The 25,213-nt window shown below is 41.5% G+C and overlaps 1 protein-coding gene across 7 annotated transcripts in view; it reads left to right on the top strand.

Moving 5' to 3' along the window:
* The window catches only part of LOC307021037 (RNA-binding motif, single-stranded-interacting protein 3), a 258,107-nt gene that overhangs the window by 218,375 nt on the left and 14,519 nt on the right, over positions 1-25,213 (top strand). For all 7 annotated transcript variants that reach the window (XM_079652770.1, XM_079652771.1, XM_079652769.1 and 4 more), the window contains 4 exons: positions 5,710-5,753; positions 8,802-8,898; positions 12,586-12,636; positions 23,952-24,062. In XM_079652770.1, coding sequence (XP_079508896.1) covers positions 5,710-5,753; positions 8,802-8,898; positions 12,586-12,636; positions 23,952-24,062 — 303 coding nt within the window. The remainder of the gene's footprint in view (positions 1-5,709; positions 5,754-8,801; positions 8,899-12,585; positions 12,637-23,951; positions 24,063-25,213) is intronic.

Genomic DNA, 25,213 nt, shown 5'->3' with positions numbered 1-25,213 from the left:
CACACACGCACACACACACACACGCACACACACACACACACACACACACACACACACACACACACTCAGTGAGGCTGACAGTTGTGCTGAAACTGCAAGGTAGGGGAGCCCAGGAGAGATGAAATGTTTGTCCTTCAGAAAACGTGTGTGTGTTTCTGTGTGTGTGTGTGTTTCTGTGTGTGTGTGTGTGTGTTTCTGTGTCTGTCTATCACATGTTCAGCAGCCCTTACACACCTATAAGCCACTGAAGTGTGTTTAACCTAAATCACATTGCTACATCCCCTCACAGACCACACATTGACAGGGTCTGCTCAGGTAACTGGAGCTAAACTGAGGTGTGTGTGTGTGTGTGTGTGTGTGTGTGTGTGTGTGTGTGTGTGTGTGTGTGTGTGTGTGTGTGTGTGTGTGTGTGTGTGTGTGTGTGTGTGTGTGTGTGTGTGTGTGTGTGTGTGTGTGTGTGTGTGTGTGTGTGTGTGTGTGTGTGTGTGTGTGTGTGTGTGTGTGTGTGTGTGTGTGTGTGTGTGTGTGTGATAAGGATAAAGGTAAAATGATATACTGTCAACATGGAGGAGACACCCAATTCATGTGCTTTTGCTGTGTATATATCCCAACCCTTATACAGAAACTATATTTTGTAACTTGTCACACAGATCCTACCTTCAGTAAAATGTGTTAATATATTTCTTATTCTCTAAATATACTCATTACTCTTCCTGGATTCAATCCAAAAGACATATTTTTCCAATACTGGAAATGGGATTACTAAACACACATCTAAGAAGTCGAATTAAGGAAAATTCCTCGAATAAGGATATTAACTATGGGCTTACCTTAAAAAGGGAGAGACACATTTACTGTGTGTTAGGGCGGGCCAAATGCATACAAGACCAATTCTGTTTCAGCTGATTGAAAGTTCTTCCTGTTGTCTTAGTAAGAGATAAATCCCTCTTCTGTATTATCCCCCTCTCCTCCCCTCCATCTCCATCTCTGTCCCCCTCCCTCCCCCCGATATATTTCACATTACTCTGGGATAAGGCGCGGCGACATGGCTGAGAGGCGGAGGTTTAACAACCTGAGTTCAAGGCAGTGTGTGTGAATGTGTTAATCTGTGGCTGAACATTAAGCTCCAGTATGTACAGTAGACGTTTATTTGTTTGTATGTGTGAGACTTTATGTGCTGTTATTTTCTATGCTTGAGGATCTTTACATATTTAGCCCCCACACTTCACAGAAAAATGTTTGAAATATGTGTACTGATTTAAAAAGAAGCTAGAATGAGTTCCAGTAGAAAACTCGGTTTACGTTTCTGATTTTAAAAAAAACATTTATTTATGTTTCTATATTTTATTGTTGGAAAACTTTTGTTTGTTAAATCATTTTTACCCTCCATACAATTTAGTATGTTTTGGAAGAGCACCACATTTCAAGACACAATACTAAGGGGGGGAAATAAAATAAAGAGAAAGAGGCTCCCACACACATCAGTTGCTTTTCTGTATTGATTCATCATCAGTAATATGTGAGTAGTGTTTCCCTTGTGTACTTGCATTAAATAGACCAGGTGTGCTCTATTGATGTCATTATGAGCTCTGGGATTTGTTTTGATGGAGCTGAAAGGTTTTATCATAAATTACTTGTATTGTAACTTGCAGAGCCTCATCATCTCAAATAGCTCTGTACATAAACAAGAAATACATTTAAAAAAAAAGCATCACAAATAGGGCTAGAAAGGAAAGGACGAAGTATTGTAGTATATTATCCTTTATTAGAATGTGTTTTTCTCATCCATAAAAGTGATTACCAGTTGAAAGGATAACATTCAAAGGCTTTACTGTCAATATTATTTGACAATTTTATCAATATAGCAATATCCACTGAGAAGTGCTTAGCAATCAAAACCTTTGGTCCAAGGCTCCTCACACACTGTAATATTCAATACACTTAAGACATGATAGAATAATGAAGTAAAATAGTCCAAAGGTTATGGGTGAGTTTTAAAAGATTAGACCTCATTTACACCTTGCATTGCAGTCTGATATGTTATCTGTATATTGACATTTGATCACAAAGAAGGCCTTTGCTTTCACAGCAGGTTGAGCAGCTTGGTTCTTCTATGTAGGATCAAAACTCAGAATGTAAATTAAGTAGATTATTGTCCTTTAATGAGGAAAGGGGTCAACTTCTTTAGCCTCGTTCCTTAAGAGAGCAATAATAAGCATAGATAAAAGGGATGTTTTGAAGAATGACTGTATGAACTGCTTATCCTTAGTCAGCATGTTACCTAGACCTCTCTCCATAAACCCTTGGTGTGACCTTTAACAGATGTGTTGGTTGTAGACAACACATTCACACCTGGCTGAGATCAGATCTCAAGTCAGCCCATCTGCAGACATGTCGTGGCTCCTCGTTGGCATTCTGTGTGCGTTCACTCCTACACAGTCAATAGAAAGGCCCTTATAATATGTTGTGTGTGTGTGCATCCTTGTGGTCATTGATCAGCTGTACAGGCAGGGCAGGGGGGGATGGGAGATAAGCATTACTTGTTACTGCATCTGTCAGAGCTGAGGCCATTCCTCACCTCGCTCTCTGGCAGCAGCAGCCCACGCCATCCCTATCTCTACCTCTTTCCTCTCCCCATCTCTACAGTTTACCTCACTCTTTCTCTCACTCTTCTCTCTCCCACTTTGTCTCCCCGTCTCTTTTTCCTCGTGTTTGAAGGCTTCCCAGTTCCCACAGCAACATATGGAGACAGAGAGAGAGCGAGTGACTCACTGAGACTCAGAGAAAGAAAGAGAGAGGGAACACATTGCATGATCAGTCAGGATACACCGGGTTGAGTGCTGCAGGGTGGGCTGATGGTGAGGATTGAGAAATATAAGACAGATTTTCTTGTAAACTATCCAAAGTGGGAGTCGAGAAAGCGCTGTCTCTCGCTGTCTCATGCTGACAAACATATTAGTCACTGCCTTATTTTGACACACACACACACACACACACACACACACACACACACACACACACACACACACACACACATAAACAGACAAGCGCCATGGGTTCTCATTCTTTTCTCCCTCTCTCTTTTCACGTCCTCGCTCCCTTTCACCAACACACACTCCTACACACAAAAACTTTCAAAGTCACACTTCTCAAGCACCTACTCTAGGGGAATGAGTGAAGATGAAAAAAAACATCCGGCTTTCCACTCTGTGTGAAAGCCTGACAGATGTCCGTGTGTGTCTGTGTGTCCGTGTGTGTGTGTGTGTGTGTGTGTGTGTGTGGCCACTAGGCGGGGAGAAAATAAAGTGAGCGGAAATCTATGTATGGAAGGCAAAAATACAAGGAGGCTGTGGGTCTGTGTGTGTGTAACCGTGTGTGTTTGTAAGGACATTGATACGATGGCTCAGATCAGATTTCCAGCATACGAATACATCAGGGGTGTCCTTACAGCTGCCTGACATAGGCTGTCCTTACACCACCCTTTCCCCCTTTTTGTAGGATCTGCATTTTGAACACATGGATGCTTATATTTACACACACAATTTTCCTTTTTATTTAAAGCTGCTCTATTTGTATAGTAAAACTATTCACCTTTGTCTTGTATTCGTACGACAAAATGCATTTTATTTACCTAAGAGCACAGATGAAATAAATGAATGCTAGCTCATTATTCACAATATTTATTACTTGACTTAATGATTGACTACATAAATAACAATTGAGTCATTCTCTGCTGCTTATCTGTGTGAATACAGACGGCATTAAACAACATTTTGGCATAACGTTTATTGTTATGGGTATAATTACGCAAAATGTTTAAATCCATAATCGTTGTGCGGAAATGTTCTGTTAGATCATCATATTTACTGTGTAAAGTGAAGACTAAAACTCAATTACGACATCATTTAAAATGCAAAATGAGCATGCAAAGCTTCTCTCTCATTAAAAGACTGGCCTTTCCATGGCAGCTTTTCTCAGGGCCAAGCTTTGTTCACGAGATCTGTACAGTATCAATTTGTTTCAGTCTTCAATCAAGCTCGGACAAAAAACACACACAGACTGTCTCTGTCTGTTCCTTCATCCTGGTAGCAGAGCCAAAAGCTGACTGCATCAGTGATCAGTCATTGGTCGAGCAGGGTCTCCGGTCAGAAGCTTCTCTGCTGTGGAATTCATCAGCACATGCAACCAAGGGCAGCACTTAGGGGAGACATCAGCCTCAGCCGACAGATGGCCATGTCTGCCTCTGCTATTAGCGTGCATTCAAACACACGCTCTAACACACAATAATGCAGTCTTGATGTCCTGTGTAAAACTTGTTTAATAATACAAACACAGAGACCTTCGCAACGTCATAGAAAAGGACTGAATGTTAAAATACAATAATAAAGTGGAAGAAACAGGGGCTGATGTCCTTTCATTTGGCTTTAACTCTGCATACTTTGTCTCTGAAAGCCTTTTTTAACTAGCTCTTCGTGTGCACTCTTACAGAAATTGAACACATAAGCCTACAGCCACTCAAACATGCATCCACACATCACTACTGTATTTATTCTGTATAGATTCCCTGCTTTTGCTCACTGCTGTGGGTTTAGTCCGGGCTCACTGACCCCCCCCTGCTCCTCTGAGCCACTATTCCCTTAACGCTAAAGCTCAGTGTACTGTAGGTAGAACCCTGGAGGAACAAGGGCACATACAAGGTACAGAAAGACAGGAGGAGGGTAGATTAAGAGATGAGGGATGAAGAGAGGAAGGCAAGGAGAGAAAGGAAGAGAGCACAAGATGATGGAGGAAGAAAGGAGAGGGGGAGAGCAGAGTGAGAGAGTGGAAGGGCAAGAAAAAGGAGTGTGTGTAAGTGTATGCTGATGAAATCTGCCGTCCTCAGCAGCCTCGCGTTAAAAGAAATCGGATTAGCTCTCCTCCGGGAGAGAACCTTCAGGAATGCAGATGACGGATTGCGGCGCACAGGTTTCTCTCCTGGACTCTAAGAGGGCCTCACACACACTTACACACATACACCTACTGTATACACACACACACACACACACACACACACACACCTTCAGCAGACAAAGAACTCAGTTTTCCACTTACCCCTTTTCTCTCCAAAGGGCATTTCTTAATTTCCTCTCATTCATAAATAAATACTTGACTGTACGTGATTGAAATAGAAAAAGACACGTCTTCAATACCAATTCACTTTGTCCTATTGACTAAGCTTTTCCCCGCATTGGCTTTGTCACTTGTCAGTTCTCCAATTTTAAAATGAGTTGATTTTTATTTGATTGAATTTATTTTTGAACAAAGAGAATTAGGGAATAAATCGCGTTATTCCCCAAGTACAATAAATGTACAGCGAATTATCGCGCTGACATTGATGCAGGAACTTATCGACTGAGTTCCCAGAGACAATCTGAACACACCGACACAAAGTAACACACAGGTGACAGTGACAGAATGCGGTACAATGTACATGCACATGTCCAATACCATTTAGAACAACATATTAATCTTACCTGACAATCCTCTACCTACTAAAATGGTGTGACTCAATAAAATAACAGATAGTGTGCATGATTTCTGGTTCAGGTTTTAGTATTTCACGCCTTACGTATAAAGCTTTTTTCAGTGTTTTCAAGTGAATGTTTTTCTCTGATCCTGATCTCTCAATTTGTGATTAATCCTACGTGTTTATTGTTTCTTCTCTTTCAGACTGGCATGGCGTTAACATATGATCCCGCTGCAATGCAGAATGGGTAAGAGCTTGACGGTCAATCCATCCTTGGCACCATTTAATACACTCACCTATTGGCTCATTTCACCCCAGTCAATAATACTGCCATACATAAAGATGAATGTAGTGACTGCACTTTGTTACTGTTTGATAAGGAACGTCTATAAGGGGACTTCAAATATTGGTTTTCATTGGTAGGGTAGGAAATAGCTAAGGGTAGGCTAGTGTGCTTGTGTGTTTGTGTCTTCTTCTATGTGTGTGTGTGTTCCTGTGTGTCTATGGGTCTTTATGTCATGACTTAATGGTGCTGTGGAAATAAATGACCCGGCAACATGTTTTATTTTTCCCCGCTGTACTGAGACAGGAAGGGGAGTGTTGAGGCTCCCCTTTATCTCCCTCTGGCCTCAGTCACTCACAGGAAGCTCCTCATTCCCCGCTTCCTAAACCACTTATTCCCCAGTGACAGAGTCGATCTTTACCAAAAAATGAGATGAATGGCATTACTCATTACACACAGCCTGCCATGTAAATGTCGGTCACAGCCAGCCACAGACATTTGTGTTAAGCAACAGACCTGCTGGGAAAGTTCAGCTTAATGATCATTTTACAGAAAAAAGGAAATAGGTTGAATCAAGTAGCAAAAAGTGCAAGAGTAGTCTTTTTTTTCGTCAATGTAGAAAATGAAAAATAGACAGACTCAGCTAGCAATGATTGTAGAAGCTATTGTCAATTAAATTCATATATTAATGCGAAGTAGAAAATAAAAATGCAGTTGAACTTAAATTGTCAAACTGAAATACCACTCCACATTTGTCAGGCTGTGCTTACTGGTACATAAAAATTCAAATGCAAATTGGATTATCCATCCATCCGTTTTCTGCTGCTTATCCGAGGCTGAGTCTTGGTGGCAGCAGGCTAAGTGAGGCGGTCCAGACCTCCCCGCTCCCAGCTAATGTTTTGCAGCACTTAATGGAAATTCCGAGGTATTCCCAAGCCAGAGTCGATATATAGGGTAATTTCTCCAGAGTGTACTCTGTCTAACCCGGGGTCTCCTACCAGATAGAAAACCCCCAAAGGAAGGTGTCCACGAGGCATCTTGATCAGTGGCTCAACTCTGAGCTCTCCCCTGTTTAGGGTCTTACCCTATCTCTAAGAGTGACCCAAGCCACCTTAAAGAGAAAACTCATTTTGGCTGCTTGTATCTGAAATCTCATTCTTTTGGTCACTATCCGTAGTTCATGGCCATAGGTAAGGATGGGAGCGATTGACTGGTAAATGTAAAGCTTATCCTACTGACTCGGACACCAAACCAACATGCCTGATGATTTGTCGCTCCAATTTACCTTATAGTCCTATATCTCCTTGTACCCCTCCTTTGGCGCAGCAACTCAATTTCAACCCTGACGTAGCAATTTAACGTTTTCCAGGGCCTCAGACTCAGAGGAGCTGACTCTCAGCCCGGGGCCTCACATTGGACTCAAACCGCCTTAGTATGTGCCAAAGGTTGCGTCAATAATGCAGCATCCCATGCAAGGAGCAGCAAAACAATTCTGATACCTTCAAACCAGACACTCATCTCTACTCTAAACTTTAAGACCCTGTCCAAGTCTGCGATGCCAGAACCTGACCCCAATGTAAGTCCCAGAGGGTGGTGGGCCCGCAGTGTTAATTGGATATGCAAATTTGAAATAAAATGATGATGCAAATTATCCACATATATACTGTTGAGGGACTGAATACAACAAAAAATTGTTTTCATTAGCATTTCAATAAATGTATCTATACACTTTCATAGAGGAGTAATTTCAAAGTCAAGTCAAAGTCAACTGTATTGTGTGTACAGACAGAGAGATCAAAATACCGTTTCCCACAATCCCGAATACAATAACAAAAATATATACAAATATGTATACAAATATGTTTATACCTATATACACAATCAACATAGACATTTCTATTTATGCGCACATTAAGACATAAATAAAAGCAGAACAATCAATATATACTAAATAACATTCAATTCAATAACTTTGAGAAATGTAATAGGAAATCACCTTGAAAAACAAAACTCTGAAAGCCATTTAAGTGTCTCACTCAAAGATATGTACTGTTTTCAGAGTTGTTGTTTTTGTATTCCTTGTTTAGGGTTTCACAAACCTGTCTGCCTTTGTGTCAAAATGAACTGTAAAACTGCAACAACAAAAAAAAATATTTTAACATACAGAAAAGGAAATCAAACTGCGAAGAGAGAAATAAATATATTATTTCATCAAATTGATTTTTTCCATTCAAGGGATTTGTAGGGACACATAAAAAGACTATAAATATCCAAAAAGAAACTCTTGAGTTCAAACATAAAGTAATACGCACCGTCACAGTCTGATCTGTATCGTATATGGGGCTGTTAAGTCTAGTATATAAATTGCCTGATATCCTCTGCCAGTAATATGATCTTGAGATCAGATGGAAGAAACCATTGGACGCTCCACTACTGTATGCCTCCCAGGGAATCACAGCAACACTGGGATGCTCTTAAACCTTGCAGTGAGATAAAGTAAAGTAGCGCGGAAGACCCCCTCGCTACTCTGCTGCGTATGTCAAACCTTACTTTCTTGAAATGCATTGAGTTTTTCCCAAGCTCAGTCTAAAGGCGGCATGGTACAGTGTAGCCTTAATACTAGAATCCAAGTTGGAAAAAAACAGACAATCTCCTTCTTTATACAATAACAAATGTGTGTGTGTGTGTGTGTGTGTGTGTGTGTGTGTGTGTGTGTGTGTGTGTGTGTGTGTGTGTGTGTGTGTGTGTGTGTGTGTGTGTGTGTGTGTGTGTGTGTGTGTGTGTGTGTGTGTGTGTGTGTGTGTGTGTGTGTGTGTGTGTGTGTGTGTGTGTGTGTGTGTGTGTGTGTGTGTGTGTGTGTGTGTGAGATACAGAATGTATTGTTGACATTATGTTCTATACATTTATTTTGAATTTGACAAACTCGTTGCTTTGTCCTCTTCCCTTCCTTTTACACCCTTTCTACTTCAAATTTCTCCTCCCTCCTTCCCTTCTTTCTCTCCCTCTCCTCAGGTTCTACTCCTCGCCTTACAGCATCGCCACCAACCGCATGATTGCACAGACCTCCATCACGCCCTTCATTGCTGCTTCCCCTGTTTCCACATATCAGGTGGGCCATAATGCACTGCACTTGCTGCCCGTGTGTGTGTAATATAAGGGTTTGCTTTGCGTAAGGGGATGGAAGAGAGGGGGCGGGCTGCAAAACAGCGTGAGGTTCTCTCATCTTCTCTCATCGTTTCTTCGCTGCTCCAGCTGTGCTCAATGACATCTGTTCCGTAGGCGGCAAACACAACAGGCATCAGAAAACAAGCAATAGAAAAAAGTGATTTAAAAAAGAAAAGCTGACAGGGTAGAAAAAATAAAATCACACACCAAGACTGAAAGTGTCTAACGAAAAAAACACTTTTGTCCCTCCCAGTTTTCTGACCTCTTTTGTGCTCCCTCAGCTGCTAACGCAATAAAGCAGTTATATCTTTGTATTTTTTTAATAACTTGGATACAAAGTGAAACTCTGCATTACTCACGGCTGTGGAGTAATGAAAGCGAACAGAACAGGAACGTGAAAACTGACTGTGTTAGATGTCAAGAGCGTTAACCGTTTTCCCGTCACATTTCACGCAGCATCCCTCTGCCAAATCTAAACATCAAAAGGCACTGCCACTGTGCCCTCTCGCTCAGACACTATCGTTTAACATCGCCTCTGTTTGGTATGCAGAGTCAGACAGACAAGGAAGGTGAGCAAGAGAGAAGAGATGAAGGATAGATGGGGGGGATAAAGGGGACAGAAGGAGAGACAGACAACTACGGAGAGGAGGACAGATAGTGCGGGTGGTAGTGATGGCGGTGGCTCGGGTAGGGGGGCAGAGGAAGGGGTGTTGCTGAAGGTTGCTGTGCCCGTCTTTGAGGCGCGCTTGATTAAAACTCTGGTCCAGTACCTGTGGTGGAGGGGTAGTGGGAAGAGGAGGAGGGAGAAAAGTGGGCCAGGGCGCGTCTCTAATCCGCTCTCGGAAGGCTTCCCAAATTGATTTATCAAAAACAATGACCGGGCTTTTGAGGAATATTAATCCTCACAGTTTCAATATCAGGCAGCTCTGCCACCGCTTCCTGTAATATTGCCCTTCAGCCAGTCACGGCAGGAAGGTGAGTCCTTCATCTTCTGTTGAAGTACAAAGAGACATAGGGATAAGAAAAGGAGAACACTAACCAGGCAGACACATATGCCAGACAAAAGGAAATTGCTTCCTTTTATGATGGAAACTATTTGCCTTTTGTAATGAAAACCTCAAGATGGCATATGCAATGACTGCATATGCCATTCCCTCTTTTATGTTTATGGTGAGTGGATATTTCTTAGCTTCTTGCTTGGTGGCATTGATTTATCAAATCTGCAAATGACCCGTGCCAACTGCAATGTTCTGGTGTTCTTTCAAGCCTGCCTCCGGTGAGCTCGAATGATGATTGGCTTTGTTTCCTGGAAAAATGCTTTGATGATCCACATGACAGGAGCCAGCCAGGGCCAGATCACTACCAAGATCTCAGCTAGTGCCGCCAGCCAGCCGTGGCCTGGTTTACATCACTGGCTCTGCACACCGGCTCACTGGCTGACTAAATATGTGGCTGGCTGCTTGGATGTGTGGCTGGCTGGCGCACTAACCAGTTAACTGGTTCGATGGGTGGGTGGCCAACTGGCTGATAAATGTACTTTTTGGCTTATTTACCGAAAGGCTGTAATAAACGGTAACACAAGCTGTGAAGTTCAGCCAGAGGTAGGGAGCTTCTTAGGTCAGGAACATTATACCGTTCACTCACACTAAACCGACTTTAGCTACAGAATACCTGTATTTGACTAACTGTTGTTACTGTATGTAGAATAACAAAAAAGTCACGTTATCAGATCTGTTTTAGGCCCATTGGGGTACATCCAAGTCAGTCAAGACATGTCCTCAGAAGCAAAGTCTTCTGGATCTCTGATTTCTGCATTTTTCATCTCAAACGGTTTGGATAGCACTCTGCCTGCGGCTGTCTGGTACATTTTTTATTATTCTACATTTTTACCTTTGGGCCATGTTTCCATTCTAGAGGGAGGCTGCACTTTCTCAGGCAGCAGCATGAGCCTCTTTGACACACAATGCACTGTTGTTCTGTCAACTTGTGTGGAAAAATGAAGTGGAACTATGAGTCCAAATACTCTGATCTCCACATCATGCATTCCAATCAAACTCTGGCATTGGTGGAGGCAGAAGTTATGACAGCGAACATTTTAGCAGCAAAGAAGAAAATGGAAAATATAATATATTGCAACTCTGAATTCCAAGAGTTCTGTTACTCTACAACGATTTCAAATACCAAGTTATCCATTGTAGTAAGAAGCAGCACCAAACAGTAGTACATCCCTGTTAAGATATTTTCTGCTGCTACTTATTCTGTGTTCTACCAATGCAAACTATTGATTAAATCTAAAACTATCGAGAATGGAAATGCAAGATGGGTCCAATCTTAATGAGGTTCACATTCTCTATAAGACTGTAAACATTAGTTTTGAGGCATCTCATATGGTGCAAAACATCTCTAATATACCATAGCACTGCATTGGAGTAAGCCAAAAACAGTTAATATGTGTTAAGCATTACACTAGCTCACTAGTTTATTCGGCGTCATTCGTTTTTTTTTTCTGATTCGTCGGTATGCAAACAAGGGTCAGAGTCGTAATCAATAAATTTTTTAGCCACCAAAGCCACTAAATTGGCCATGAGTGGACGCATTTTATAATATAAACCACCGTTTTTTATTTACAGCCAACCATGTCTCAACGTTTATCTGGGACAGCCCAAAATCACGTATAATTTAGGGGCCTTAAGTCTGACTATAATTCCTAAGTCTCTCTATTAAACAAATCACATGAGGGTCATGCAGTGTCTTGCATGAAGATAAGTGATTAAAGATAAGCTTTCTCTGTGTCTCTCTGCTGTCCCGTTCAGCTGGGGAGAACAAATACCGCCATGTACAAACAAACAGACTTGGCTTCATGTTATGGAATATCAAGCTTATTTATGTGTGGATCCAAATCACGCATTTGGGTTGGCACAGAGGATTGGTGGCTCTTAAGGCAGATTATCCCATGTTTGTCTTTGTTTAATCTAATCATTTTACCAGGATCAGTGGCCAGCCTGTGTGTTTGTCTGCTACAAGCTGTCTAATTCCTCTCTCCAACACATCTAAAAGCTCTGTTTGTTCCTCCATTCCCGAGTCTCTTGATCATTGTCTCTGTCACTGTTTTACTTTATCGTTTGTGAATATGCATGTCTGTATATGTTATCTCTTGGTTATAGCTGGACGTACCTGTGATTTAGGATCCACAAAAACATTCTATCCATCACTCTTAAATTATTTTAAATATTCCTGCCTGATTTTGTATGGTTCTCCCTAGCTGCCTGTCCCTCAAAGTTGCACAATGTTTCACCCCTCTTGCAACAGCACTGGGTACAGCTTTAGAATTATTATTATAATAGAGAAGGAAACAAATTGATGGGCTTCATGCACAAGTCAGACTGTTGGCAATAATGAGAAGGCAGGAGGGAGATTTGCTGCCTCCAGACTTCTTTGGTACAACTTAATCTGTGTAAAGTTCAGCCGTTTTGGTGCATTAAAACCAATGCAATCATCTTTAATATTTGAACGTATTGTGAATATTTGCACAGGGTTCATTGCTTTATGTGAGACAATACTTGGATTTGTTTCAGATTGTGTAAAATGTATACTGTCGGCGTCATTTAACATTTTATGTGTTTCTCTTCAGGTCCAGAGTACGTCATGGATGCCTCATCAACAATATGTTATGCAACCTACAGTAAGTACTCTCCCATTCACCTACAGTAACTGCCCCTGACTCTCCATTGTTGCCAAGGCTTGGTTAAAAATGTGGTTGGTTTGTTTTTAGTTTCTTCTTTTTGCGCAGTGTTTTTTTCCACAGTTGTTGAAAGGCTTTAGAAGGAACTCGTTAAAAGAAATGTATTTCATGTTCCTGCTGAAAATAGATTCCAACATGGAGCATATTTTTACATTCAGAGAAATACTGCTGATCAGATAGATTATGTCTGGAAAACCACATTCCTTATGCACATAGAATTACAGCACCACATAAAATAAACATCTTATAGCTAAATCATTACACTACTTTTGTCCTGCAATTAGTTTATAGTGCACCGCTCCATGAATGCACATCACCCCATTTTTATGTTTTCCAAAGTATACCAAGGTTGGGAGTTTATAGGTGTTGGATGTACCAGGAAGCGATTCAGCATCATTTACCAGACCACAGCACAATACAGACGGGCTGTGTACTGTTACTCTGGGTTACCAGTCTAGACTGCAGACAGGGAAAAACATATTATTAATTAGAGTTGCTTCACTGGCAGCACAGTCTGCAACAGTAGAATTGAGGTAGTTATATTACTTCCAATGGTATTCAGTCAACCCTGTATAAGAGTACAGAACATTGGTTCCCTAAGAGTCCAAAAATGTATTTTTTTTTAGGTCACCCAGTGTGTGCAGAATATCCACACAGGGTTTTTTTGCATTTTATTTTTTCTTCACTGGTAAAGTCATATTTTACTACTTGTACTGAAATGTGATGGGTATTTCAGTTTTAAGCCAGACAACACATTGTATATTTCAGAATGGTTAATAGACTGGTGTTTGTCATGTTTTTTTGTAACATACCAACAGCACTGTATGGAATACATCCCAGATTTGCTTATTTTGTAGCAACCAAACACTTAAGTGATTTATGGAATGGTTTTTAGGTTGAGCTTTTGCTGATCCTAGTTAGTGTTCTCATGTTTGTTGCTTAAAGGTTTCTAATCACTGTGCCAGAGGCTTAAATGTTTGCTTGCGGCTTTTCTTGGCCCTGAAAAAACATTCAGTGTAATTCATTCTCCATTGCTCTGAACCAGGCAAGGGCTCGTGAATATGATTCTTTACAATGGCCAAACAGGTTTGGTGTTTCATATTCAAAAATGAGCAAAAGACACATCCTAATGAAAACTTGCTACAGTACAGTGCCCTGCAGTACAATATAGATTGCTATTACATACAGAAGAGTAGTCAGAAGTGTGCTGTAATACTATGAAGTGTATTATAGTACACTACACAGTATAATAAGAATATTCTACATGTTGTATCATTTTACTAATGCAGAAAGTTATTTAAAAAGAAACATCCATCCATCCTCGACCGCTTTTCCGAGTCGGTCGCAGAGGTAGCAGTTCCAGTATAGAAGACCCCAAACTTCCCTTTCCCCTGGCCACATCAACCAGCTCTGACTGGGGGATTCCAAGGCACTATAATCCTTCCAACTGGTCCTGGGTCTGCCCCTTAGTCTCCTCCGAGCTGAAAAAAAATCTTTGTAACCCTAAATGTAACGTGAGTTATGAGTCATTTCACTAAAGTTACCTTTAATTAACCACACAGCACAATAATTTAACTTGTGCTGCTGTATAAAAGTTCACTATTCTTTGCTAATGATTCAATGAAAATGCCTGCAGGTGAAAAGTTAATGCCATGCTATTCAGACTTCTGAATTTGGGAATGATCTGCTGCAATGCTGTGTAGTAAACAGAAGTGGTATGGTGAATCTGTCTTTAGATGCTAAAAAACTTTCCCACAGCGTATAGTTCACAAATATCAATCTGAAAGCCTCATCATGATGATATAAATAATTATAATATAATTATTATAATATGATATAAATACATTGTCTATATGACTAATTTAAATTGTATTTGGGAAAAATATACATGTTATGACTTATTTTAAATAAACCAATTGTGTGAGCATTAGCCGTTAATCAGCTTTTTTGTTGTAGGATGGAATAAACCTAAAAGGACATTTTTCCTATGATGCAAATCCCCAAAATCCAATTTACCGTACTCATATGTTCCTGTCATTTCTGTTAGCTTGCTGCTTCTGCTACTTTCGTTAAAAATGATGATTACATTAAGCAACCATGAAAGTGTGAATAGCATTGTTAGCCTGAGTCATGCTTGCGATTTAACACATTGGGAAGCACTGGACACCACAGCTGATGGTCCAGCACTCACTCACTAAAGGAGTACTCAACCAGCCGTGGCTCCACGCTGTGGCCATTTTCCACTCAGTCCTACCCATCTCCCTTCCACTCCCGCTGTGGGACAGTGAACATGTAATCTAGTCGCAGCAGGCCACCAGCTCTAGAGACACACACACACACAAACACACACACACACATTTATATACAGCTGCGCTCCAAGCCACTCTTTGCTTTTCAGCCACGCGAACACCCGCTCTACGAATAACTCACCCATCCTTCTCTTCCCTGCCGCTGCCTGTTACTTTTCAAGTGCTGCACTTTCTGGATAACTCTTATTTCACACAGAATTTAAGTTTGTTTGCAAACAAGCTAACCATTTTTTCCATCTGAGTCTTCCTGTGAAAGTGACAATGCCATGTGTGTTAGGCATTATAACGAGAAACACAACAAGAATGACTAAGATCTCCAAAAGTTGAACTTCTCATCATGTTCAAAGGTGTCTGTATACCTGTGTCATGCATATTAGTATATGTCTGTGTCCTAACATCTACCACACCAATGTGTGTGTTTATTTACATGAGCAGAACATCTTCTGGCACCTTCTCAGACTCTCTTGTCACATGTTGTTATGGTCTGTCGTCTGTCACATCCAGACGTACAAAGCCTCATTGTCTATATTCATGTATCTGCTCATGTTGATACATATGTGTGTGCACTGTTTTTGTAATATGGTGCCATGTGTGGTCCATTCTGGTCACTCCCAACTAGCCCATACTGCTGTCTGACGGCCCTCCATCTTTCAGCCTTATGTCATGAGGCCCTTTTGGAGCCATTGGCAGCAGCCACTAGCCAGTAGCCACATTTTACTGGGGTCTACATCTAATCATGCCTTCATGCCAGAAGTAGCCATGTGGCCATTTCCGCCCCCATGGCCCCGTCCCCATTGTGTTCCAGTGGCTCTCTCTGTCACCGAACGGCTGCTAGTTGCTAACCCCAGCTGTCACCGCCGTCACTGGATCATAGCTACCAATCTGTCTCCCTTTATGACCCGCGTCCATATCCACTATGAGCTACATTCACACTAGACTGCCCCTTACATACACACAGCCTGTCACCAACTCAGTGAATCACGTCAAATTACCCAAGCATGCGCGCTTCAAGAGCTCTTGGGCCTACTCAAAGCATTAAAAACCAATTGATTGTGCTGCAGTTTGGCCGGTCCTACCACGTGTCTCGTGTAAAACCAATGGAGCGGTGTGCAATGTTGCTCCTGGTGTCCGCGCAATATGGAGGCAGTCGAGCATGGAAGGTGAAGAGGTTGCAGATGGCCAGTCAGATGTCAGGATGTGTAGGTTAGACAAGAAGAGACACATGTGTTTATGGTAAAACACAAAACTGTCAGCCAGCTAAATAAATGCACAAGACATTCTGTTTTTTTTTAAGTCCACCTGAAGTACTGTACGGCTTTACATGCTGAAACTGATACAGGAATATCGCTGTTAATATATGAAACGGGTAACACATATTTGAAAGCAACATACTGTATACAGCTTGAACTGTTTATATTACAGTAATCCTCTCATACATAAATTAAACTAATTCAGAGGGCTAAACTGTTTGACATCTCTTAAGATCAGGGTCCCTTGTTTCACAGAAGCTTACATACTTAAAAAACATTCTCTGTTGAGGAACATGACTGGTTTTCATATTCCACTTGAGTTACAGTAGTGTCTTTTATGATTAATGGAGTTATCCGTGCTTTCTACTTCGCCTAAAGAATCAATTATCACCTTTTAATGCCTACAAGGGCAAACATAATAAATAGTCTGTGTGAAGAACTTCCACTCGGAAAAGGAACTAAGAAATGATAGATGATGGTCAAATTATGTAAAGTGTCAGTATGGATATATTATTTAGAACCTTGTTAATTAGCTGCTGTTGTGTTTCTTTATTTCATTCTCTCAGAACCTTTGTAAATACCATCTTCTTTAAAAGTAGTGTCCAACTATAAATTGTGGGAGATATTAGATGATGTACTGAATGACATCAAAATGTTAAGATGAAATTGACCCGGTTTGTTTCTAGGACAGTAAACAGAGAGCATTGCAGCTTGTACTGCTCCAGCAAAGGTGTTTTTTATCTGACTAAGATACAAGTCCAGCCATACAAAACTTGACTTCATCCCCTGCAAGGGAGCTGGGGCTTTGTTAGCAGGAAGACAGAGAGAGTGAAGAGAGAAGGGTTTTCAAATGTGTTTATCCTCAATTAATGGAAGAGATGCATTCGGTGGAACTTGATAGAAAGTGACAGTGTTCCTTAAAGTGGACAGCTAAATAAAGATGCAGCTTGTTCTACCGCTCGTTGTTTTTTGACTTCTTTTTCTCTCTGTTTATCGCTTGTCTTCCCTTCCCTTACTTCCCTGACATCTTCTAACGCTGTGCTCTGTTTGGCAGTTAAGGCGTGGGAAGTCAGGACAGCATGACCGCCTGCCTTTTGTGCTCTGTTGTTTGCTCAGCATTACACAAGTCAGCAAACGTTGAAGAAAATGTCTAAAAGACAATCATACACATGCAGCTCACACTCTGAAACACAACTGCCTGAACACACATTGTGTTAGTGCTGAAACACATTCTTAATGGTTAATCCCACTTACATACAGATCATTAATCACACACGCTCAGATTTACTTCACTTCCAAAGAGTAGCTGCAGTGCCAGCCAAGCATTGCATTGCTGTCTTTCCCCATGACTTATCCACCCTGTTTCTCCCTCCTTTGCTCTCTGTGAACTGTATGTGGTTCAAGTGTGTATTTGCTTGAGTGCATTGGCTCTTACATACCGAAGGTGAGTTATTGAATTCCTCTCCGTTGCACCTCAGCTCGCCCTCCCTGGCTTCGGCTTTGAATAGACGCTCGCTGGGCCTCTTAAAACTGAACCGTAACTATCCGCCCTCATCGGATGGGGGTGACTCGGTGCACTGCGTGATACCTATCTCCCCCCCTTGACACATAAAACGTTTTGCGGACTCGGAAGGGGAACATTATGTCGGTCTCGTGGATTTGACTGGCGAGGCAGAATTTGAGACGGGTCTACAGTTGTCCTTGAGTTTCTCTCGCTGCTCTTTCTCTCCTCTCTTTATCTTTTCGTCCCTCTCTCTCTGGTCCACACTCCCTCTCTACTTCTTTCTATACATCTCCCTCTCATTCCTCCCCTGTTTTTGTCTCTTTCCATCCATCCTGCCTCTCTTTCTCTCTCTCTCTCTCTACGTCTCTCTTTTTTCTGATGCCCTTTCAGAGAACAACTGCATCTACTGTGCCAGTGCCAGCAAAAAAACCGTCTGCTCATGGTTAAAGTTGCATTCATATAAGAGAGAGATTGTTGCAGTGCCACAGGGTGACTGACAGAGATATTGAGCCACTAAATCTCCACTATAAGCTTTTGGATATTACCTTGAGAAATGTTGCGATAGTGAGAGAATCCATTCTGAGACAAAGCTGATTTGGTTTGTTGGACAGGCTTTATTAGCTCGCTGTGTTTCTTTAATTGGATTTCTAATCTTTTTTTGCTTTTGTAAATAGGGTAAATATTCTGGAGAGATGCTTGAGTGTGAAATGATCCATTTGTCTACAAAAGGCAGTCAGAGAGTGGCTGATCCGAGCGTGCAGAAGAATGAACCTCCCATGAAGACATGACAAATACTGTTACATGCTTCATCTAGCAGCCTTATCCTCTCTCATACGCGTATTATGCCCACACACAAAAACACAAACACACACACTCGCAGTATAAATCAATCCAAATATATTGTCCTCCCCGAGTGTGTAGCTTCTTCTTGCTTATAACCTCATTACTAAGAGCATTTAAGAGTAATTAATTTGGGGGAAATAAATCAACAGCATTGCCATGAACAATCACGGCCAATTAGTCGTATGCTGTATGTCTTTATTTCCTTACCTGTAATTATAGCCTATTGCAACTTCTTGGCTAACTGGTAGGATTTTTTTTTAAATGCTGATTTTAGTGGTAAAACATAGTATTGTAATTCACTACGCAACCTCTGAGATATGGCGCATGATTGACAGAAGAATGAATCAATAAGTGGCAGGAGACTGATCCGTCATCCCTCTTGTTGTCATTTCATTGTGGAGGACAAATAGTAACACGGTAGATAAACATCTGTGCCAGAGGTGATAAATCCTTCATCGGTATCGCGCTCCGCATGCTAATCTGTTAACATACATTGTTGTGGCCCCCCAGCTGCTTCATTTCACAGCAACAGTCCTGTGTCCCTGTAGGTTCTTGTCTGGTTTGCAATTAAGCTTTTTCAACACCGTCAAAAAATTCATATTTCAAATTTAAACATGGTGGCGAAGGCCCAGATAAGCCGCTCTCTGCATCAATGTCAACTTATGAAGTTTCATTCATTGCTATTCATCGGTGTGCACGTGTTTCCTTAGTCTATGGCACGTTGTGTCTTGTAGACCCACTGTGTTGGTTATAGTTGGTAGTCTGCCTCGAGGAGCGATTCATTGAAAGGCCCGGAATACTGACTCCCTTTTTTCTGGCTCACCCGAATGAAAAGGTGCATGAAGGCATCTGAAAAATGTGTTCACAGTTGAGGTTGGTTAAGAAAGAGCTATGGGTGGCCTTTGTCAACCTTAATAGAGCACAAATAAAGATCTAGATAAATAAGAGCACATTCAGAAAATACAGAAAGATATGAACAAACACACACCATGCAGTAACTTGTGTATTTGTGTGGCTTTTATGGATACACCCTTCAGGTGGGCCTTTAGTATTAGGGGTCCCTGGCATTCTGTACTGTATACAGTTACCAGTCAATCATCAGCAGATGTTCCATACCACCAGGCTCTCCACACCAATAACGACTGAGGGAACAAGTTCGGTTCGTGTCTGTTTCACTTGAGATGGAGAAGGGTCTAACAGTATCAAAGCTGTATAGCCCTGGGGGGGGGGGGGGCGTGGAGCCGCAGCACCTCTGCAAGTATCCTGCAGTGCGGCGTGTCACGTTTACCCCAACTCAACACACACGCCAGGCAGCATCAGTATCCAAACCACAGAACCTCACATACAGAAACCAACTGTCAAATACAGCGAGGAATGTGTTGAGTCATGTGCCGGTCCTCTTGCATGACACAAGTGATGCTTTGTTTGAGTGGAAAACAGCCTCTGTCATTGTTGGATCCTCTTGAGCTTTCAATTTTTTATATTTGCTCCCAAATGTTGTACATTTCACCTGTCAGAAAACACATTTATTTTTACTTTTCACGATTTGGAAACCATTTTAAGATTTTAGCAGGATAGTTATGATGTTGTGAACAATGTCAGAACATTACAGATTTCTTCTTACCAGAATTGAAACCTGAGGGCTTAGAAGCATGTAAAGTACTTATTTTGAAAGTGCTATAGACATCGTTTATTTTTATTTTTATTGTTGCTTATAGTAAATCACCATTTTAAAGTAATCAGAATTTGATAACAATCTTTTTATGGGGAGCCAATACAGAGGACATTCTGTAAAAAACTGTGTTCCTCATTTGTCAGATTCACTAACATAAATGTAATAGAATGACTTCTCAGGTATTGTCTATTTGCATTGAGGAAAGCTTAATTAAACCCTGGAGAATTAGAAATGTTGCTCTATAATAAAATGATTAACTGCTGCATTTATCAAAATAATCGTATTAATGATATGAGCAACCTAAGAATACTGCCTACCTCGCTGTGTGTAAGATATTTTAGCTTTTATGGATCAGGCAGTAAAAGCACTCTGTGTGTGACATTTATGTATTCACCTTACCCATTTAACAAATGTTATTTCTGACCGGCAACTCTAAAGACAAAGTAATGAATATCAGCTGATAGCGATCAGCGCGCCATCAGTCTGAGTGCTACTATTTACTTGTAATGAGTGGTCATTAAAAAACACTGCTGGTTGTAAGATTTTTTTTTACAAGATTTCTTATTTACTGTACATTGTCTCCGGTTGCTGAGTGTGTATCAGCGTATTTAACAACTAGGGGCTGGTATCATCTGTCTCCTGTCTACATGGGGATCAATACCATCTTAAGCAAGATGGGTTTTCAGAGACACATGCGTATACATCGAAGAGATCTGTAAACATCATCTCATACATTTGTAACAGATACGTCAGTAGCATCCATTATCTTGCTCTTGCTCTGTCTCTCTCTTACCCACAGAGGACAAATCAAAAACATATATTGCCTATTTGTGTCAGTCTCCCTCTCATCTTCTTTGATCTCCAGTCTGTCCGTGGACAGACTCACAACAGGACAGATAGACAAACTAACCCCCCACACACACACGCTCAAACCCCCTCTCTCACAGACACTCAGTCTCACAAACACAGAAAATCGAAATCACAAATCGGCTTAACTCTCCCTGACACGTCTGTGAATTAAGCCTTTCCGATGCTCTCCCTTTCCCATTATAAAGGCATTGTCAGAGTCTGAATCGGTAACAGGTAGCCCACAGCTCCTGCTGCTTCGCTCTCGCTCCTCTCTTTCGCTGTCCTTTCCTCTTCCTCGCCTTCTCTCTTCTTCTTTCTCTTTCTTTGTCTTCTTCTGCTTTCTCCCTGTGTGTCCCTCAGCCTTTCTTCCTCCCTCTCCATGTTCCTCTTCTCTTGCTGTCGTCTTCTTCATGACCTCCATCAGCTCTCTCCCTAATCATCCTTCTCCTGTCCTCACACAGTCTTCTCGTTTTCCCTCGACTAAGTACTGAATATTCTCATTTTTTCAAAGGAATATTAAGCTACATGCACTAGGTACAGGTACAGATCTATTTCACACAAAACAGATAATATAAGTTTATATACCTGTTACAATAAGTTTGCATTGGGGTTTTTCTTGTTGTAATTAAAGAATCTGTATTGCAGGATTGCACCAGCTGTTTTTAAGGCCTCACTTTATCACCACCATGTTTTGAAGTCTTTCCTAAGATCTTAGTAATTACTAGCTAATTTCAAACTAGTCATTTACTCTACACGTCTGCTCTGTTATAAATAAGGCAATGTGAGTACAGCTGCTTAAGTAATGTCTTAATTGGCTGTCAGTAAATATATATTGTATTACCTCTTATTAGCAAATGTTGTCAGGTGGGGTAGGTAAGTTTGAGAAACCGGCTTGAGATACTCTTCTTGTTATATTCCATTGAATGCTCTTAACATCCCGATAGCAATGAATATCTTAAGTGCTTTGACAAAAAATCCATAAAAACATTTCATCTGTGGAAGCTGTAGTACTCAAAAAAGCACGACCAATCCTCTGAGCCGGCCCGGCTAAAATAACTGGATGGCCTACCTGCCTGTCAGCCTTACATCTGTAAACAAACTTATCTCGTGCCCTCATTGGTCATGTGCGCGTTCGTGTGTGTTGGAGGAGGGGCTCTGTAAGGAAGTGGCAGATTTTTTCCGGCTGTGTATTTTCAAATTCTAGCGCACTCGAGCTGGTTTCTCCAAAATTACCTACCCCACCTTTAGGCTATCTTAAAGTGACACCTGGGTACTTGGAGTGAATATTTAATAACAACTGATTTCTACGCTTAAGAAAATTAATAAATAAGGTTATAAAATAATAATCGTATTACATGTCTTGCTAAAAAATCTCTTAAAAAACAAGTCACTGCTTGTGAGCCCCGAGTAGTTCTGCAGATTTCTCGAAATTCCCCGTAAAGTTAAGGTGGTTGAACACAGCCTGAAAGATGAAGCCCGGACAAAAAATGCTTTAACCATCCACAATGAATATCAGCCCTGCAATCTGTTTTAAATTACTAGTGTGTAAATATCCACTTAGTAAACACTACATTTGAATGAGAAATACAAAAGAGCTATTGTAACTGTTATATTTCTTTAGACAGTGATCCCAGCTTCACATAGTTTTTTTCTTTTTGTACTGAGGTCAAACTCCGGTAAGGATCACATGAAGTTTGCATATCGAGTGGGATAGGGAGAAAGATGTTTGAGGTAGAAGAAGGAGGAGAGAGAGTTAGCTGACTGTGTTGTGAATGCAGCGAGTAGACAAGCCGAGCGATTCTGACAGGCTGTGTCTGCACAGTTTGTTCTCCAATAGGCCCACACAGTCACCAGCGGGGTGCACACACACACACACACACACCAGCCTGCACTACTCGAGTTGCAGGATGATATACACACACGCACACACACACAGACACGGACACACTCACAGTACACACTCACAAAGTGGAAGGAAAAAGGGCTTGGTTTTGAACGTGTTCCTCCCGAGGATTCAGTGCTGGGGAAATGGAGCTATCACGGCAAGGGTTGAAAGAGCAACAATGGTTTCATCACTTTCCCTCATGTACCACTGCACTGAGAAAGAGAAGCGTCTAGCGTTCTCATCCGCCCGTTACAACACGCCACACATTTTACCAAGAGGAGAGGCTCGGGAGTGAGGGAGACAGCATCCTCTCTCAGCAATCAATGAACCGCACAAACCCATATTGTTGATACATCAGCAGCAGATATTGATTATTTTGACAGACCAAAGACAATGGTGTGTATTGATCTTAAAAACGTCCCTGAGTCCTGTTGCTGTTTGTTGACACTGTCCCTCTTCTTCTTCTCTGGCTGCGTTGTCCTCATGCCACCCCTTCCCGGCCCAACCCTTTTTTTTCTTCCTCTGTTTTTATTGCTTTGAACTTTTAGGAGTGGCGATTTCCTCAACTTTTTCCCTTCCTGTCCACCTGCTGACTTTCCTTCTCTTTTTCTCACTTCTAACCCCAACGTCCTGCCTTGCCTTTTTAACCCCTTACCACTACAGGCCACCATGCCCTTTCTTCTTGCTTATACACTCGTGTATACTCCTCCTTCGAATGTGTTTGCTTCTTTTCTGATATTTTTGTTTGGTTAGTTTTGGTCTTTTTGTTGGGTTTTTCTGTTTTGGTTTGGGTTTCACATGGGCTCCAGAATGATTTTCATCCACTCATGTTGAGGCTAATGAGAACCAGAATAAATAAATAAAAGAATATGCACAGTCTGCATCATTTCTTCTGTGCTTCCGTCCATCTGAGTCTCTCCTTGTCTTCTCTCTCGTTCAGGGTGCAGTGATCACGCCAGGCATGGACCACACTATGTCCATGCAGCCTGCCAGCATGATGGGCCCTCTCGCCCAGCAGATGAACCATCTGTCCCTGGGCACTACAGGAAGTGTGAGTACTCCTTACTGTGCTACTATGAGCCATGCACATACCAAAACACAAGCTACTCCATAATCTAGACGAATGACAAACGGTCACAGCAGGAACATTCAGGAACAGCAATAAGTACTTGGACTTGTTATGCTACATACAGTACAAGTTGCTCTGTACTGTGAAATAATAACGCCGCAATTTGCACAGCATATTTGTTGTAAAATACCATTAGAATGGAAAGCGCACTTACCAATTTCCTCATGATGTATTATTTTGTAGGTTATAAAAGCAGAATTAAATATGTACAGTAGATCAGTTTTAAGTGGCCAATAATAAACCTATGACTATATTGCATTCCCCTAGGAACAATACACATTCAAACAACGCACATCCATCATAGAAAGGTGCGCTTTACATTTTGTGTGGCTAGCGGGTTTGCTTTTCGCCATAGCAGTTCTACAAATGAAAATCAACTCACAGTCTGCATATGCTCTCTGAGAAAATTGAGAGGGAGAACTGCAGGTGTCCATTACACAGTAAGTTTGGGTCAGAACTCAGGAGGACCGAGTGGATGCCTTTTATCTTTGGGGAACATCATTCATTTGGTTTAAAAACAAAGTACACATTCAGTGGAAGATGGATTTTACATTTCCCTTCAAGGAAACCAAAGCTACTTAGGCTGTCGCCACATGTGCTCTGCCATGGCGCTCCTGTATCATTTGTTTTACACTCCATGCATTCATGGCCAGATATCAAGAGAGCATGTTTCCTCCCTGATCTCCCACATTAAACAGATTTCCTGTGAAGTTCGACAGTGTGACAGGGCCCTCTGTTCTCCACCTTATTCCCTTTCACCCTCTAACTCTTGTTTCTCACTTATACTTTCTGTCTCCCTCACACGTCAAATCTAATTTTCCTTATTCCACACACACAGCCGCTTACATTCGCCACCCCAGAAACCAGGAACTCCCCCCTGTTTTAGGATCAAGTGGACTTAGTGGTGTCGCACAGTTCTGAAGCCTGACTTCCTGCCCTAACCCCACTGCCCCAGGGCAGGCGAGCAGGCAGCTTTTCTCCAGCACTGCGTTTGATCTGTGTGTGTGTGTGTGTATGATTGAAACAGTGCTGTATTGTACAGTTACCCATGTGTTTCCAGGTGAGCTGTCAGC

Source organism: Notothenia rossii, assembly GCF_949606895.1.
Source record: "Notothenia rossii genome assembly, chromosome: 10".
Taxonomy (NCBI): Eukaryota; Metazoa; Chordata; class Actinopteri; order Perciformes; family Nototheniidae; genus Notothenia; species Notothenia rossii.
Note: the sequence above shows the minus strand (reverse complement) of the source record. Positions and strands in the feature narration are given on the sequence as shown.